The sequence below is a fragment of the Fragaria vesca genome, linkage group LG3 (assembly GCF_000184155.1).
Source record: "Fragaria vesca subsp. vesca linkage group LG3, FraVesHawaii_1.0, whole genome shotgun sequence".
NCBI lineage: Eukaryota > Viridiplantae > Streptophyta > Magnoliopsida > Rosales > Rosaceae > Fragaria > Fragaria vesca.
This window is the reverse complement of record NC_020493.1, coordinates 18138070-18151355: the sequence shown is the minus strand read 5'-3', so window position 1 is coordinate 18151355 and position 13286 is coordinate 18138070. Positions and strand designations below refer to the sequence as shown.

The 13286-nt window shown below is 37.1% G+C and overlaps 2 protein-coding genes and 1 non-coding gene across 3 annotated transcripts; 2 read left to right on the top strand and 1 right to left on the bottom strand.

Moving 5' to 3' along the window:
• Nucleotides 1–250: 250 nt before the first annotated feature.
• TRNAC-GCA lies at nt 251–322 on the top strand. Its single transcript has one exon. It is a non-coding gene; the product is annotated as a tRNA-Cys (tRNA).
• Nucleotides 323–496: 174 nt separating this feature from the next.
• LOC101302631 lies at nt 497–3156 on the top strand. The gene is made up of 6 exons (XM_004294554.1): nt 497–632; nt 848–961; nt 1402–2478; nt 2578–2643; nt 2733–2931; nt 3040–3156. Exons 2-6 carry the CDS (start codon nt 959–961, stop codon nt 3102–3104), a joined length of 1410 nt encoding a protein of 469 aa, XP_004294602.1. The 5' UTR covers nt 497–632; nt 848–958; the 3' UTR covers nt 3105–3156.
• Nucleotides 3157–4072: 916 nt separating this feature from the next.
• Nucleotides 4073–8327, bottom strand: LOC101302339 (ras-related protein RABE1c-like). Its single transcript, XM_004294553.1, has 9 exons — nt 8190–8327; nt 7902–8038; nt 7278–7350; nt 7087–7187; nt 5833–5898; nt 5561–5658; nt 4839–4901; nt 4668–4760; nt 4073–4549 (listed from the first exon to the last, which is right to left on the bottom strand). The coding sequence occupies exons 2-9, from the start codon at nt 7972–7974 to the stop codon at nt 4472–4474; spliced, it is 645 nt and encodes a 214-aa protein (XP_004294601.1). The 5' UTR covers nt 7975–8038; nt 8190–8327; the 3' UTR covers nt 4073–4471.
• Nucleotides 8328–13286: the final 4959 nt, after the last annotated feature.

Here is a 13286-nt window from a genome sequence, read left to right as displayed (position 1 = left end):
ATGAGAGTCATATTCTGATATATTCATTTGAACCCAATTACGTATAATGCAAAAGTTTCTGTAGCATTGAAATTTGGCTAATGATCGATGAAAATGATGAGCATGCTAACTGTATTTTCGCATTTGAAGTTAAATCTAACAATAATCAGGTAGCTCAACGTACCAAAATTAATCTTCTTAAAAAAAAAGTAATGCAAATAGACCTTTCAGTAATTTATAAGAAAAAGAAACAGTTGTCTATACACATGTTGGGTCCATAGCTCAGTGGTAGAGCATTTGACTGCAGATCAAGAGGTCACCGGTTCGAACCCGGTTGGGCCCTTATTTTAATTTTTTTTTTGTATATAAATTATTTACTATTTTTCATTTTCTTTTCTATATTTTTCAAAAAAAAAGGACAACACGTGGACGGACGCTGATGGAAGCACCAACACGAGCTCTCACTCTTGCGGGTTCACCCAATCTTTATTCTCCGAGAAAAGATCGAGTGCTCCTCACACATCCTCTACCCAAACTCTACTTCCCCTCTTTCCTCTTCTCACACAAGATTTGATTTTTTTGAAATTTCGTAGCCGGAGTTTCTCGCCGGAAATTGAGACAGTGATCGTCGATCAACCATCTGGTTACTTCCGGTAATTTTCACTTTCATGACCGTCTTCAATTCTAGGTTACCGCATTCACCATCTCATGCATTATTCAAGGAATTGGGATAATAATTCCAGGCCATTTCTAGTAAAGACTAAATCTTTGGTCTTCTGTGGATTATGTTCAAGTTTAGGGTTTGATTTGGGTGAGAAATTTGATTATTATTGTTTTTAATTTTCAAAATTTGTTGTTGTTATTTCAGATGGAATTCAGCAGTGTCTGTACTAATTGACACTTCAATTTGAGGACTCAGAGTGGAGGTGGAATCAAATTTTTGGTCTTCCCTCTTTACCGTGAAGTATAAGAAGCAAAAATGGTGAGTTACTGTGTCTGTGGAGCTACTGAAGTATTTGTTTGAGTTATTGGGAGGAGTTGATGATTGATTGTGGTTTTGTGGTGTTTATAGTTTGGATTCAGATGCATTGTGGGGTGATTGTAAATACTTTTAGCTTTGCTCCTACTAATAGCTACTGAGAATTGGGTTTAGATATCTAGTTGGTGTGCATTTGATGTCTTAAACTTTTTTTTTTTTGTCATTTGGATTTTCAACTGTTGGGTGTTGTTCTTTAGGATTGCTGAAATTCTGAAATAGTTAGATACATTAAAAGCTGGAAGAATTGGACCCAAGTTACATAGTTTGAGTTGGATAAACCCTTCCAAAATTTTCTTTTGATCTTCAAATTGTCTTGTACTTGTGCATGAGTATGTAGTAGACAAATTCTGGAGCCTTTGTTGAGTGATAGTGTTTACTGGCAGTCTTTTCAGAACAAGGGGTTTTGGATGGCAAAGGGTGCGGGACATGACAATGATGGAGATGCAACTTTTGGTAACCCTTCTAGAATTGAACCAAAGCGGTCTCACCAATGGTTTGTAGATTCTGCTGAACCCCAGCTGTTCCCCAACAAAAAGCAAGCAGTACATATTCCAAACAGCAAATTGAGCGTGGAAATGCCAAATGAAAATGTCTCTTGGGAGAATCCTTCCAGTTTTCAGTCGGTTCCACATCAATTTATTGACCGGTTATTTGGATCTGATACAGCAAGCTCTACCAACTTTTCAGACAGGAACGTGTCTCCTGTTGGATCAGATGATTGGAGCATAAGAACAAAGGGTATCGATGACCAATTCGGATCAGATGCACCTGTAAATTTGTCCATATCTCATGCTATTGAAAATCCTGAAGTATGTCTTGGCTATGCTGGAATTAGAAAAATTAAAGTCAACCAGGTTAAGGACAGCGACATTGACATGCATGCGTCAAGGGAACATGGTTCTAGTAGGGAATATAACATTAATCTGCCCACAAGTCAGGCATTCGATAGAACACACGAAACCGGTTTCATATCAGCTGGGCAGGCATATGATAAGGAGCATGATAATGTCACATTAATGGGTCATGCCTACAACAAGGGAGCTGCCCATGTCAGACCTTTAGGTGCCAGTTATGGGAAGAGGGAAGAAAATGTGATATCAATGAGTGATGGTTATAGTAAAGGGAATGCAAATATGATATCTTTTGGCGGGTTTCCCGATGAACAAGATATGAACACCATGGGAAGGGCTGTTGCAAACTATGATCAATTATATCATCAGTCTTCAGTTCAGACATCAGAAACTGCGCATGAGAAAGAATTGGACACAACAAATGCCAATGCAGTTGATAATACTGCGTCTGTAGCTAAATCAAAACCAGAATCAGCTTCCAAGAGTAAACCAGAAAGCAAACCGACAAAGAAACAAGCTCCAAACAGCTTCCCCTCTAATGTTAGAAGCTTGATTTCAACAGGCATCTTAGATGGCGTTCCCGTAAAGTATGTCTCGATGGCACGTGAGGTATATACTCCAGCTTTCATGTCCTTCCTTTCTTATTTCTCTTTTTTGTCAACTAAAATTCTTACTAGAGTCTTATGGTTATATCTCTCCTGTACCTAGGAACTTCGCGGAATTATAAAGGGTGCCAGCTATCTTTGTGGGTGTCAATCATGTAACTTCACTAAGGTAAGGAATAATAAATAACATTCACCAAGTCATCCAGTCTCTTCGTTTTTACCTTGTACGTTATCTAAAAACATTCTGTTGTGTGGAAGGGGCTTAATGCTTATGAATTTGAGCGGCATGCTGGTTGCAAAACAAAACATCCAAACAATCACATATACTTTGAGAATGGGAAGACCATCTATCAGATAGTACAGGAATTAAGGAGCACCCCTGAGAGCTTGTTATTTGATACAATGCAAACAGTCTTTGGGGCTCCGATCAATCAGAAAGCTTTTCTCAGTTGGAAAGGTAACAAATCTGTTTTCTCATATTCTTTCCCTGGCTATACAGGTCAATTGGCTCTAGCATGATCCAAGTTGTTTTCGTTACTTATTGAACCGATATTGTGTCCTGCAGAATCCTTTCAAGCCGCAACTCGTGAACTTCAGCGCATTTACGGAAAGGAAGAACTGAACTTGTAGGATATGCATAGGCCCCCCTCAACTGTAACATTGGTAAAGTCTTGTATGTGTAGGAATATTCACTACAGTATGTATTTATGTAACCAATGGATGGAAGAATGAACACCTTTCTGTTCTGTGTGATACAATAGTCTTGAGTTGTCCTTTGATAATTATCTCCTCCCTTTGGCTTGTGCTCGCTAGATTAAAGGCCTTCACAGTTCACATCCGATGTGATAAGAAAGAGAACCGTTTGAGTTGTTACTCTTTCTGAATGATAGTTGTGTTGTACCACATCTAAGACATGAGGTAAATTGGGGTCCTTTATGTAATCTGAGTCCTGCAGAATGGATTGCCGAGCTCAATCATGGGGGCTTGTGACCCGATGTGGGGGGATATAACACCTGACTTTCGAGTTGATTAGATATGGGTGAACATATGCATCAGTCAGCTAAGCAGTCCGCGACGAAATTGGCCTCACAAAAAATATGAACAAAGCACTTGAACCAAGGTACTCCAATTAATTTGGAGTCTCCCTCAAAACCTATTTTCATCTCCATATTCTCCCATTTACATTCTCGTAAGTTCTAAACTACTAGAACAGATTATGGAGATCCAACCTCGATAGTGGTTGGGGCGGCTGACTTGTTTGGTGGTGTGGTTGTGGTAGCTGACCTTGATTATTACAGATGGTGGTTTCTCGTCATTGTAGCTTTATGCCATCGAAGCGTACTGGTTCTAATGTCTTCACTTGATGCCTTGAGACATTATCATGAGAAACCGAAATGGCAGGTATGAGTATGACAGATCGTGATGAGAGTAGAGTTTTGGAATCAAATCCAACTAGCGGAGCATAGTGAGGCGAAATCTCTGCTGAAGTATACAACTTAGGTGCTAACATTTCCGGCAAAGTGCACCTTTCATAGCCGCACTACACATTCTGCACCAGAAAAGCTTTTGCAACAGCATAAGCTCTCTTTCCTTTTTTTCGCAGTTATGAACATCAAAATATACGAACTCACACTCATGAGTCATGAACTTGCACAATTTGCGGCAACGTCTTAACTTTTTAACATCTATAAATATCAGATAAGCATTTGTCGATCTCTCACACACTACGATAAGTCACAAGCATAAGGGGGGAAAGGGCAGTAATCGAAAATGTGTCTGCCACAAGTTACACGTCAATTCTTTACCACAAAAGAGAAATGATAAGCAACTACCTTTCACACTAAGTTTGAAAAGAATGAGATGATAAAAAAAGGAAGATGAGAAAAAGAAGATTACAAGCACCATCATACTGTATTGTCATACAATTAGTTTGTTTTCTTTCCCAGCATAAGTGTAAGCCTCCCATGCATGTCCTCCTTGATTCTAATGAAATCATCTTACGCGCAGCAACCTGACTTTTGTGAAGCTTGACCAGCTCCACCTGCCTCAGGTTGATTGATCTTAATTGTGGTTGGCTGCGATAACAGAACGAAAAAAGAAAAGAAAAAAATTATTTCCATAAAGTGAATTCGAAGTGCCAAACCAAACTGCAACTTATTCGTTTAGTGGTATAAAAAGGAGCTACTATAATACCTCAGCCCTGGTGTCAGTGTCTGCAAGCCGTTGCTTAATGTCTCTTGCTATTGAGAAGAAAACTTGCTCCACGTTGAGATTTGTCTTTGCACTCTGCAGTACAGAATTTAATTCAATACAGCACAAAACAACATTGTCCAACTAATTTCAACTATCTGAAGCATTACTTACAGTTTCAAAGAACTTGATCCCATACTCGTCAGCAAGTGCTTGGCCCTTAGAGGTAGGCACAGCCTAAAAAGATAGCAGATTTTTAATCAGGAACAGGACACACATTTCAATTTTGAACCCTTGTTTCCTTTTTGCTACTAAATTCTATCACAAGAAAATGTGCTCAGCAACTGTATTTTCGGCAAAAGAACTGGAGCTATTTACATCTAGACACTAAATTGTAGACTAGCGGTAAGCATTTAGGTTGCTCTGTTTCCCTATGAGCATCTAGTGTGGATTGATTTTGTTTTGGCAGATGGCATGAAAGAGGATGCAGTGCCTGCTAGGCCGCAGGCTGTTTTTACATTTGAACAGACCTATGAGCATCCAGCATGGATTGGTTATGTTATGGCATATGACACAACCGGGGATGCAGGGCCTGCCAGGACCCAGGCTGATTTTACATTTGTACAGACACTACTGTAGCTTAGTTTGTAAGGAGGAGGTGAAGTTTACCAACAAAAATTAAGTACAGAATTTGATTACCCTTTGTAAAAATAAAAATAAAACAAAAAAAAATAGTTAATTTATTCAGACCAGCTCTAGAAATCTATATCCTAAGACCCTACCTGTGTGTACCAACAAAGCATTCAAAAAGTGTGAGCAAGACAAAAACAAGTTTCTCTAGTGAAAAGTCTATGCAATCTGATGAATTAAATTGTAGAAAAATTGTAGAAGCTCACCCTTTTACTTTCGTCCATGTCAGCCTTGTTCCCTACAAGTATTTTGTTGACATTATCTGATGCATGTTGTTCAATGTTGCGAATCCAGTTTCTAATGTCTGAAGAGGATAACAAGCCAGGTCAATGACAACAGGGAAATCATGAAGCTCTAAACGAAAGAAATTCTGGAGAATCATCCTAACTTTCCAACCATCCAATAAATAAGGGATACAGATAAAGGAAATAGAACGATTCATTAAGAAAATGTCATTACAATAAGGAAGAATATTTACTGTTGAAAGATGATTCATCGGTAACATCATAAACCAGCAAAATCCCCATGGCTCCACGATAGTAAGCTGCAGAGAGAAGGAAATAGTAAATAGATTGATTAAAGAGATATCTTTCTCAGTAACTTCAAAAACAGACAGAATAACAAGACCATACAAGAATATACAAAAGATATTCCTATATGATCATTGATTTGTCACAGTAATCAAATAACTGATGCCTACACTCTTAAAAGTTGCAATACAAAGTCTGATGGATAATCTGATAATAACTGCCACGGGCACAGCTAAGAGAAATCCCCACAAAAGACAATTGAATATGGATACTGTGGCAGTGAGGCACAAAACAGGCTTCAAACCTCAAAACTAGGGAGAGGCCAATATTTCGTTGCATTCTCATGATACCTTTTTAAGGGTTTGCATAATCCACTCTATATCAGGCTTCCAACCTTAACAGGATGAGGCACTACCAAGGCATTTCAATGTCCCTTTATAAAGTATGAACCTTGACACAAATAACAAACTAAGCCAGAACGTAGTTGCTGTTGCTTCAGGAAATTAAATACTTGTCGAACAGTCTAACGGACGTGCACACACCGTGATTTAGGAATTCATTTTATCGAGGACATGGCATCTGTCCTCCAGATGCAGCTTCATCTTAAAGTTATGACTGTCATCCGCTAGACATATAAGCAAAGAGAATCCCCAACTTTGTACCATAATGATAGGTCGGCTGCTTAATACCAACACGGGATCAAATCTCTGCACTTGAATAGGTCTGGCTGTTTCATACTTTATTTTGGGACCCTATTCTCCAATGTACAAGTTTGGTGTTGCAAGTTAAATGAATTATCAACCTTTGCTATGGCCACTCTAAGATGGTTGCACTTCCTCCTTCATTACAGTACTCCCAAGCACCTTCTGCTAACAGACTGCTAATGGGGACCACCCTTTAAGCACACACGGAACTATTTCCCTAAAATTCATCCCTGTTTCTACCACGTTGTTCTGGAAAATACCAGTTTTTTTTAACATATCAACAACAAAGAACCTTTTAGTCAATTTTCTGCACTCATCTATGTCGGGTTTAATAACCTTATCATTGCTACCAGAGCTAAATTTAACCTTATCTTCAAAACACGGGCAATGAAAGGTGTCAAAGAACTCCTACTCAAATTTTTATGACACAATGTAAGCAACACATACAGTACAACCAGCTCTTTCTCACTTATGCAATTAGTCGTAAAGATATTGTACCAGTTGTGATTGTGCGGAACCGTTCTTGACCAGCTGTATCCCAAATTTGGAGCTTAATTCGTTTTCCATCTAGTTCAATGGTCCTTATCTTAAAATCAATCCTGCACATTGATGAATGACCGCATTATAAGATTCACAACTAAAAGAACTTATAGGATACAATCAACTCAAAATTTCAGAAATACACACACCCAATGGTTGTTATGAAACTAGTGGTGAAGGAACCATCTGAGAAACGCAAAAGAAGGCAACTCTTACCAACACCTGCAAAAGAATATCAATTATCAAGAAAGTGTATCTACAAAGTGTACTAAGCTCTGATAACAACTAACAAAGCAATCATTCTCAACTGTGTCAAAGAGAACTCAGTTCTCAATTTATTGGCACATAACACTCAGTTTGAGTACTTGATAATCTACAAATGCATTATGATATAAAGAGTTTCTTCAAGCCAGCATTATAGGTAGCCACCTTAGACAAACAAACCAATCATCCATATTACCCATTTTTCGGAAACCGCTTATAGACCCAATAAACAGGACAAGAAAAATCAGCCTATGCACAACTAAAGCAAGCAAATTGCTCAGTTTCCTTCAACCAACAACCTCTGATTCAAAATCTCAAACACCCATTTCACCAAATCAGGCCCAAAAACCAACCAATCAAGCCAGATCCAAACCAAACAACACCCAAAATCTCATATCTATGAACCCTAAATCAACATTTCAATCCCAAAATGTCCCAACTTTCCAAGCATTCCACTGATCTACAACCAAAACCCACAAAAGAAAAAAGGGAAGGCAAAAATCACACACCGCTGTCGCCGATCAGAAGAAGCTTTATGAGGTAGTCATAATCGGCTCTAGCCCTTGCTGGTGGAGCAGCCATTTCTGGGTTTCACCTAATCAATCGAATCTAACACGTCTCTAATCTCAAAATCGAACCTTTCTCTCTGCACATAACCAAATCAAACGCCATATCAACAAAAACAACCCAAAACCAGAAACGTTTCTCAGAGAGAGATTTGCACAAAAATCAAAATACCAGATCAAACGAAAGAGAGAGAAATTGGGTGGCTGGAGTTTGGTTGTGTTTTTTTTTACCTTGAGCGGTTCTCACTAGCAAAAGCTTGTTCCTTTGCTTGTCCGATGACTATGGTGGGTTTGGCTAATAATGCGCACTGTCTCTCTTAACCTTTTCACTCACACCCTGTTGTGTGCACGTTAGCAGCTCTCTCTCTCTCTCTCTCCCTCTCTTTGTATTTCTATTAGAACAAGTGGTGGCCTATGAGGTTTTGACAGCTTGAGACAGATTTTTGGGATGCTATGTGGCGTCGGTTTAGTGGGTGGAGATGATGTACCCTAGAAATTATGAAATTTCTTTTAATGGGACAATTTTTAACTATGATATCATGTCACGACACGAAAACGGCACAATTAGAATTTGAACTAAAGAATCATTACACGTGGTTTAGGGGGTCAAGGGTTCAGGTAGGGAACCGCCGGACCAAAATACAAAGCACATAGCTATCAAAAGTAGTCAGACATTGTGTTATAGACCTACAATGCATGATTGGAGCAAATCAAATGCGCCAAGTGATTAATTCTTGAGCCTAAGAAGATTTGGGATACCCTAACACTCACAGAGAAAGTATACGAACTCGAGCTTCCCTAGTCTAATCAAAGTAGGGTTAGGGTTAACACTTACATCTCCAATATTCTTCATACTCAAGTTGCGTTAGTGTGAATATGGATTGGTCATTGCTTAATACGAAAAAAAACATATCATAAATTACCAAAACGCAAACAATGAACAGATTTGACTAAAACACGAATAATAAACTCAACCGTTTGCAAAACTTGAATGTTTTCACTTTCACCTCTAGGCATGTTTATTCTATATTTTTAATTTTCTTTGCTCCTTTTGGTAAAATTCTTTTGTTCTCTTTTTATCTGGATTTTTAATATCATCAGTTCAAATATAGGAGCTGGCATCTGCTGCCACTATGAGAAAAATAAAACTTTTACCAGTCAGTACATTAGATCAAACCAAATGCCTATATATGGCATTCATCTGACAACTTCCATTTGTGTGCCTCTGGAAGAAGAGAAAAAATGGAGCTGGTTCCATCATACAGAACCGCGTAAAACACAGCACATTTCTGCAGTGTAGTATATTCCCATGACCAATCATGTATTTTGAGTTAATCAAATCATCAATGATAGGGTATGTGAGTGGTTCCACAATGTGACTTTGTCCCTCATTAAGTTAATGATTTTGAGGACAAAACCAGCATGGTTCTTCTAGATTCCTAGTAATGAGCTTTCAGACAGTGCCCCAATGGGGACTTTGTCTTGGGAAATAATTCCAACCACTTCAAAGACCAATACCAGTTCATTGAATCATTCTTGTGAATCATTCTTGCTTGCTGTTTTAAAAAGGTGGTGCTTTCTTTGCTGAACTGGTAAGCCCCTACAGGCTACAGACGCAGATGGGTTCTTGGGGCACATAAAAATAAATGTCAATTTGACAAAAACTATATAAAACGCAATTATTGGATTAGTCAGATGATCTAGTAGACTAGTAACCAGGTACATTCTGAATACAATTAAGGCTTATAAAGTGTCTACATTATTTTTTTGAAGGCGAAAGTGTCTACATTATTTTTGCCTAGATGTTTAAACTTACTTGTCATGTTTTATGACTTCGTCATTACTTTTTTTTTTAAGAAAAATGGTTGTTAAGTGGGTTACCACTTCAGAGCCGGGAGCAATTTAAAAATTTCTACATGCAAGTATAAGGACTTTCCCCATTTTACAACCTACCCGTAACCTATCTACATGTATATTGTCTTTTTATAAAAATTTAATTAAAAAAATAATTGTTTTAAATTTTAATTGAATTCTCTAAATTCTAATTTACATGTCATCTTATCGTTCATTTGAAAGTTCTTACTTGGTCCTCATTAGAATCTCTATAGACTAGCTGAATGAATTATTGCTTGAAGGGTCATGAGTTTGAGAAATTTTTAGATGCTACAGGAGGACCACGTGTCTTACATTCCAATCAAATATTGGCACGTGGATTTATTACAACTAAATTATAAACTAAGATTTTCTATTTTTTGTGAAATAACCTTGATAGGTCTTTGTTGAGTTTGGACTAGGGTTTGAGGTTAGGGTTTAGGGTTTACGGGTTTGGGGTTAGGGGTTTTGGGTTTTGGGTCTAAGATTTAGAGTTTAGGGTCTAGGTTTTAGAGTTTATAGTTTAGGGTTTAAAAAACAACAACAAACCCAAAATTGTATTTGACAAAATAGCTGATGTAATTTTTCCTCAATAAAATTCATGTGTCAATAATTGATTGGAATGTAGAACCATATCATACTGCCACTTGGTCCTCCTGTAGCACTGAAAAATTTCTCCACGAGTTTTCTTTCTATTGGGCCTTTCGGATATGGGCACATATTGGATTTTATATATATCATCCCATTTACATGAAACCATAAGAATGAGAGACATATGAATTACCATATTATACAGATCCGTAGAGGCTATATATTGGGCATGGTAGCATAACAATATGTTTCAGATTAATGTTATTATGCACCGCTAATTTGTTAAATGCATGAATCAAGATATTGGTGAAAATTAATAGTATTACCATGTAAATTAAGTCGCACACTTTGATACCTTGATTATTTCATTCCACCGGTCTAAACAATGGTGTGATCTTTGGTAAAGATAAGGACAGAATCTTGTGATTGTAAATTAACTATGAAAATTACAAATGTGATATAGTCATGAAGAAATTGGTATACACATGATGTAGACTAGGTTTCATAATTAAAGTTTTGATTTTCAAATGTTTCATTATTAACCATGAAAGATGAAGTTTTTTAACAATGCATGTGGAAGAAACACAGATGTAAATCTTGAGGTAAACTTGATGAAAATAATGCTCATTTGGTAACTACTAGTACCTACGTCTAAAAAGCGTGACAATTTTGATCTGGATCTCCCTCTCTTATTTCATACCGGTAACAACCAAATCATGTGCGTTTATTATCTCTGGAGTAAATAGTCCTTTCAAATCCAATGATCCAAAGCAAATCGTCAGTTTACAGACCAAGTGACCAACAAAAGTAAAATTTTAAATGAGGTGGGTTTAATTAAATTCTCAAAGATGGTACTCAACACAGGCGTGGATCTACAACAAGGGTGGGTAGGGCTCAAGCCCAACCGAGCTTTATGGGGAGGAAAAAAAAACTAGCTATATTATGTAATTTTTTTCTGGTATATACATTTTTGTGCTCCGCCAAGCCCACCCGCCTCTAAGAACTCCCCAACATGCTGTGCATAAATGTGTCTAGGCCTCTATTCTATGGTTCCTCACTTTCTCTCCCATTTTACCTTCTAGTTTTCTAGTATTTTACCTCTTAAATCTAAAAAATTTCTCATGTACAACTCTTTTAATCTTCTAAATTGCTCCCTCTTTAAGGAATGTTTTTCACAAGTTCGGGTTTGAACTGGAAACCTCCTATTATATCAAAGATTGTAGTTCACAAACTCTGTATATAGAATTATACAGGTACATAGATCAGTATATGAGAAATTGAGAATCAAAAACCTTAACTGTGCAATTATTGTGGGGAAACAGTGAGAATCTACCTATATATATAAAAATAAAAATATGACAAATGAGAATCTAACCTAGTCTCAGCCTCCAGCCTCCCCATTAATCTCCAAGGTATTCAAAACTGTGGGCCTTGACTCTTGAGAATCTTCAAGATTCATTTCTTTATCTCTAATGGTCGACCAGCTACCCCAGTTCATACAGTTTAATATTTCCTAAACAGATCGAAGCAGTTGCTTCTGTCATGTATCATTTTCAAAAATTTGCACTCCTAGAAGCTCTTGATAGCGGGAATTGTTGCATTCTTTGTAAAAAAAATTCTTTTCTTCTTTGATGTATCATCTGAAGGGCAAGGTGAAGAACTACATTGCAAATTTGCAAGCTATGATTTGCTTATTGCCTTTGTCTTGATTTTGTTCAAGCTATTTCATCAAAGACTTCGTTATAGCCTCTCGGTGAGTTAGTTCATTCCTTAAGTCTCATGATCTTCTGCGCCTTAATTAAATTCACAGTGATCTCGTTAGTATTCTATACTTTTCTTCCCCACATAATGCATGTTAAGCAGGAAAAATCCATCAAATGATACAGATCCTCGATCAGCTACCTAAAAACTCTTTCAAGCTAGCAAATGAACTTTAACTTTTACTGGAAAGCTGCCAGTACTGTATAACACTGCTTTATTCAGCAGAACTCTTTCAATCTGCAAAAGGTTCTCTAATATGGGCAAAAGATGAGGGGACTATAGGGGAGTGAAAGAGTGGTCATTTATATGGAAATCTACTATTCTGTTTTATATAATGAAGATGCCTCTTAATTGAAACATGACTGGGAGAGACAGAGGAAATGGTGCCACTTTGATTGTACAAGCCAATTAATGATAGGTGCATTTTGTAGTGAACTAGTGATAAAAGAGGTACACCTCCTAATTGACTTCATCATTGGTCATGATCTCTTTCTACCGATTAATGGAAGACATACATTTGCTTCACATGGTTGTTAAGCGTCACAATGATAAGTTATACCTACTATCTGCCTGCTGCCCATATTATAAGTAAGAGTGTAAGACAATCCTAATTATCAAACTTGATTAAATCCATAATTGGTTTAGGTTAATGTGGTGTAACTATTTGAGTACATAATTGATTGGATTACTCCAATGAATTGTGGTAGTGGGAAGAGTGGAAGACCGAAGACCAAACCACCCGCAACAAGGTTACTAGAAATCAATGAGTAATTTTAGAATTATCGATTGTTAGATTATTGTATCTGTTTTATTCAAGTAATCGTGATATAAGATATGAGATGATTGATGTTCTGGGGATGAACTGTTACTTATTTCAGAAGGAAAATGATTTTTGGCCTTAATAAGGTCTAAGTTTTATGGCATTAATCTTAGGTGACATATTATGTCACAAAGACACATCACAAATTAAAAAGATAATGTTATTTCATTTCAAAGCAAAAATACAATCTTATCATTCTAAATTCAATGGCTCTAAATTATTTTGTCTTTCTTATATATATATATATATATATATATATATATATATATATAATATTACTTACT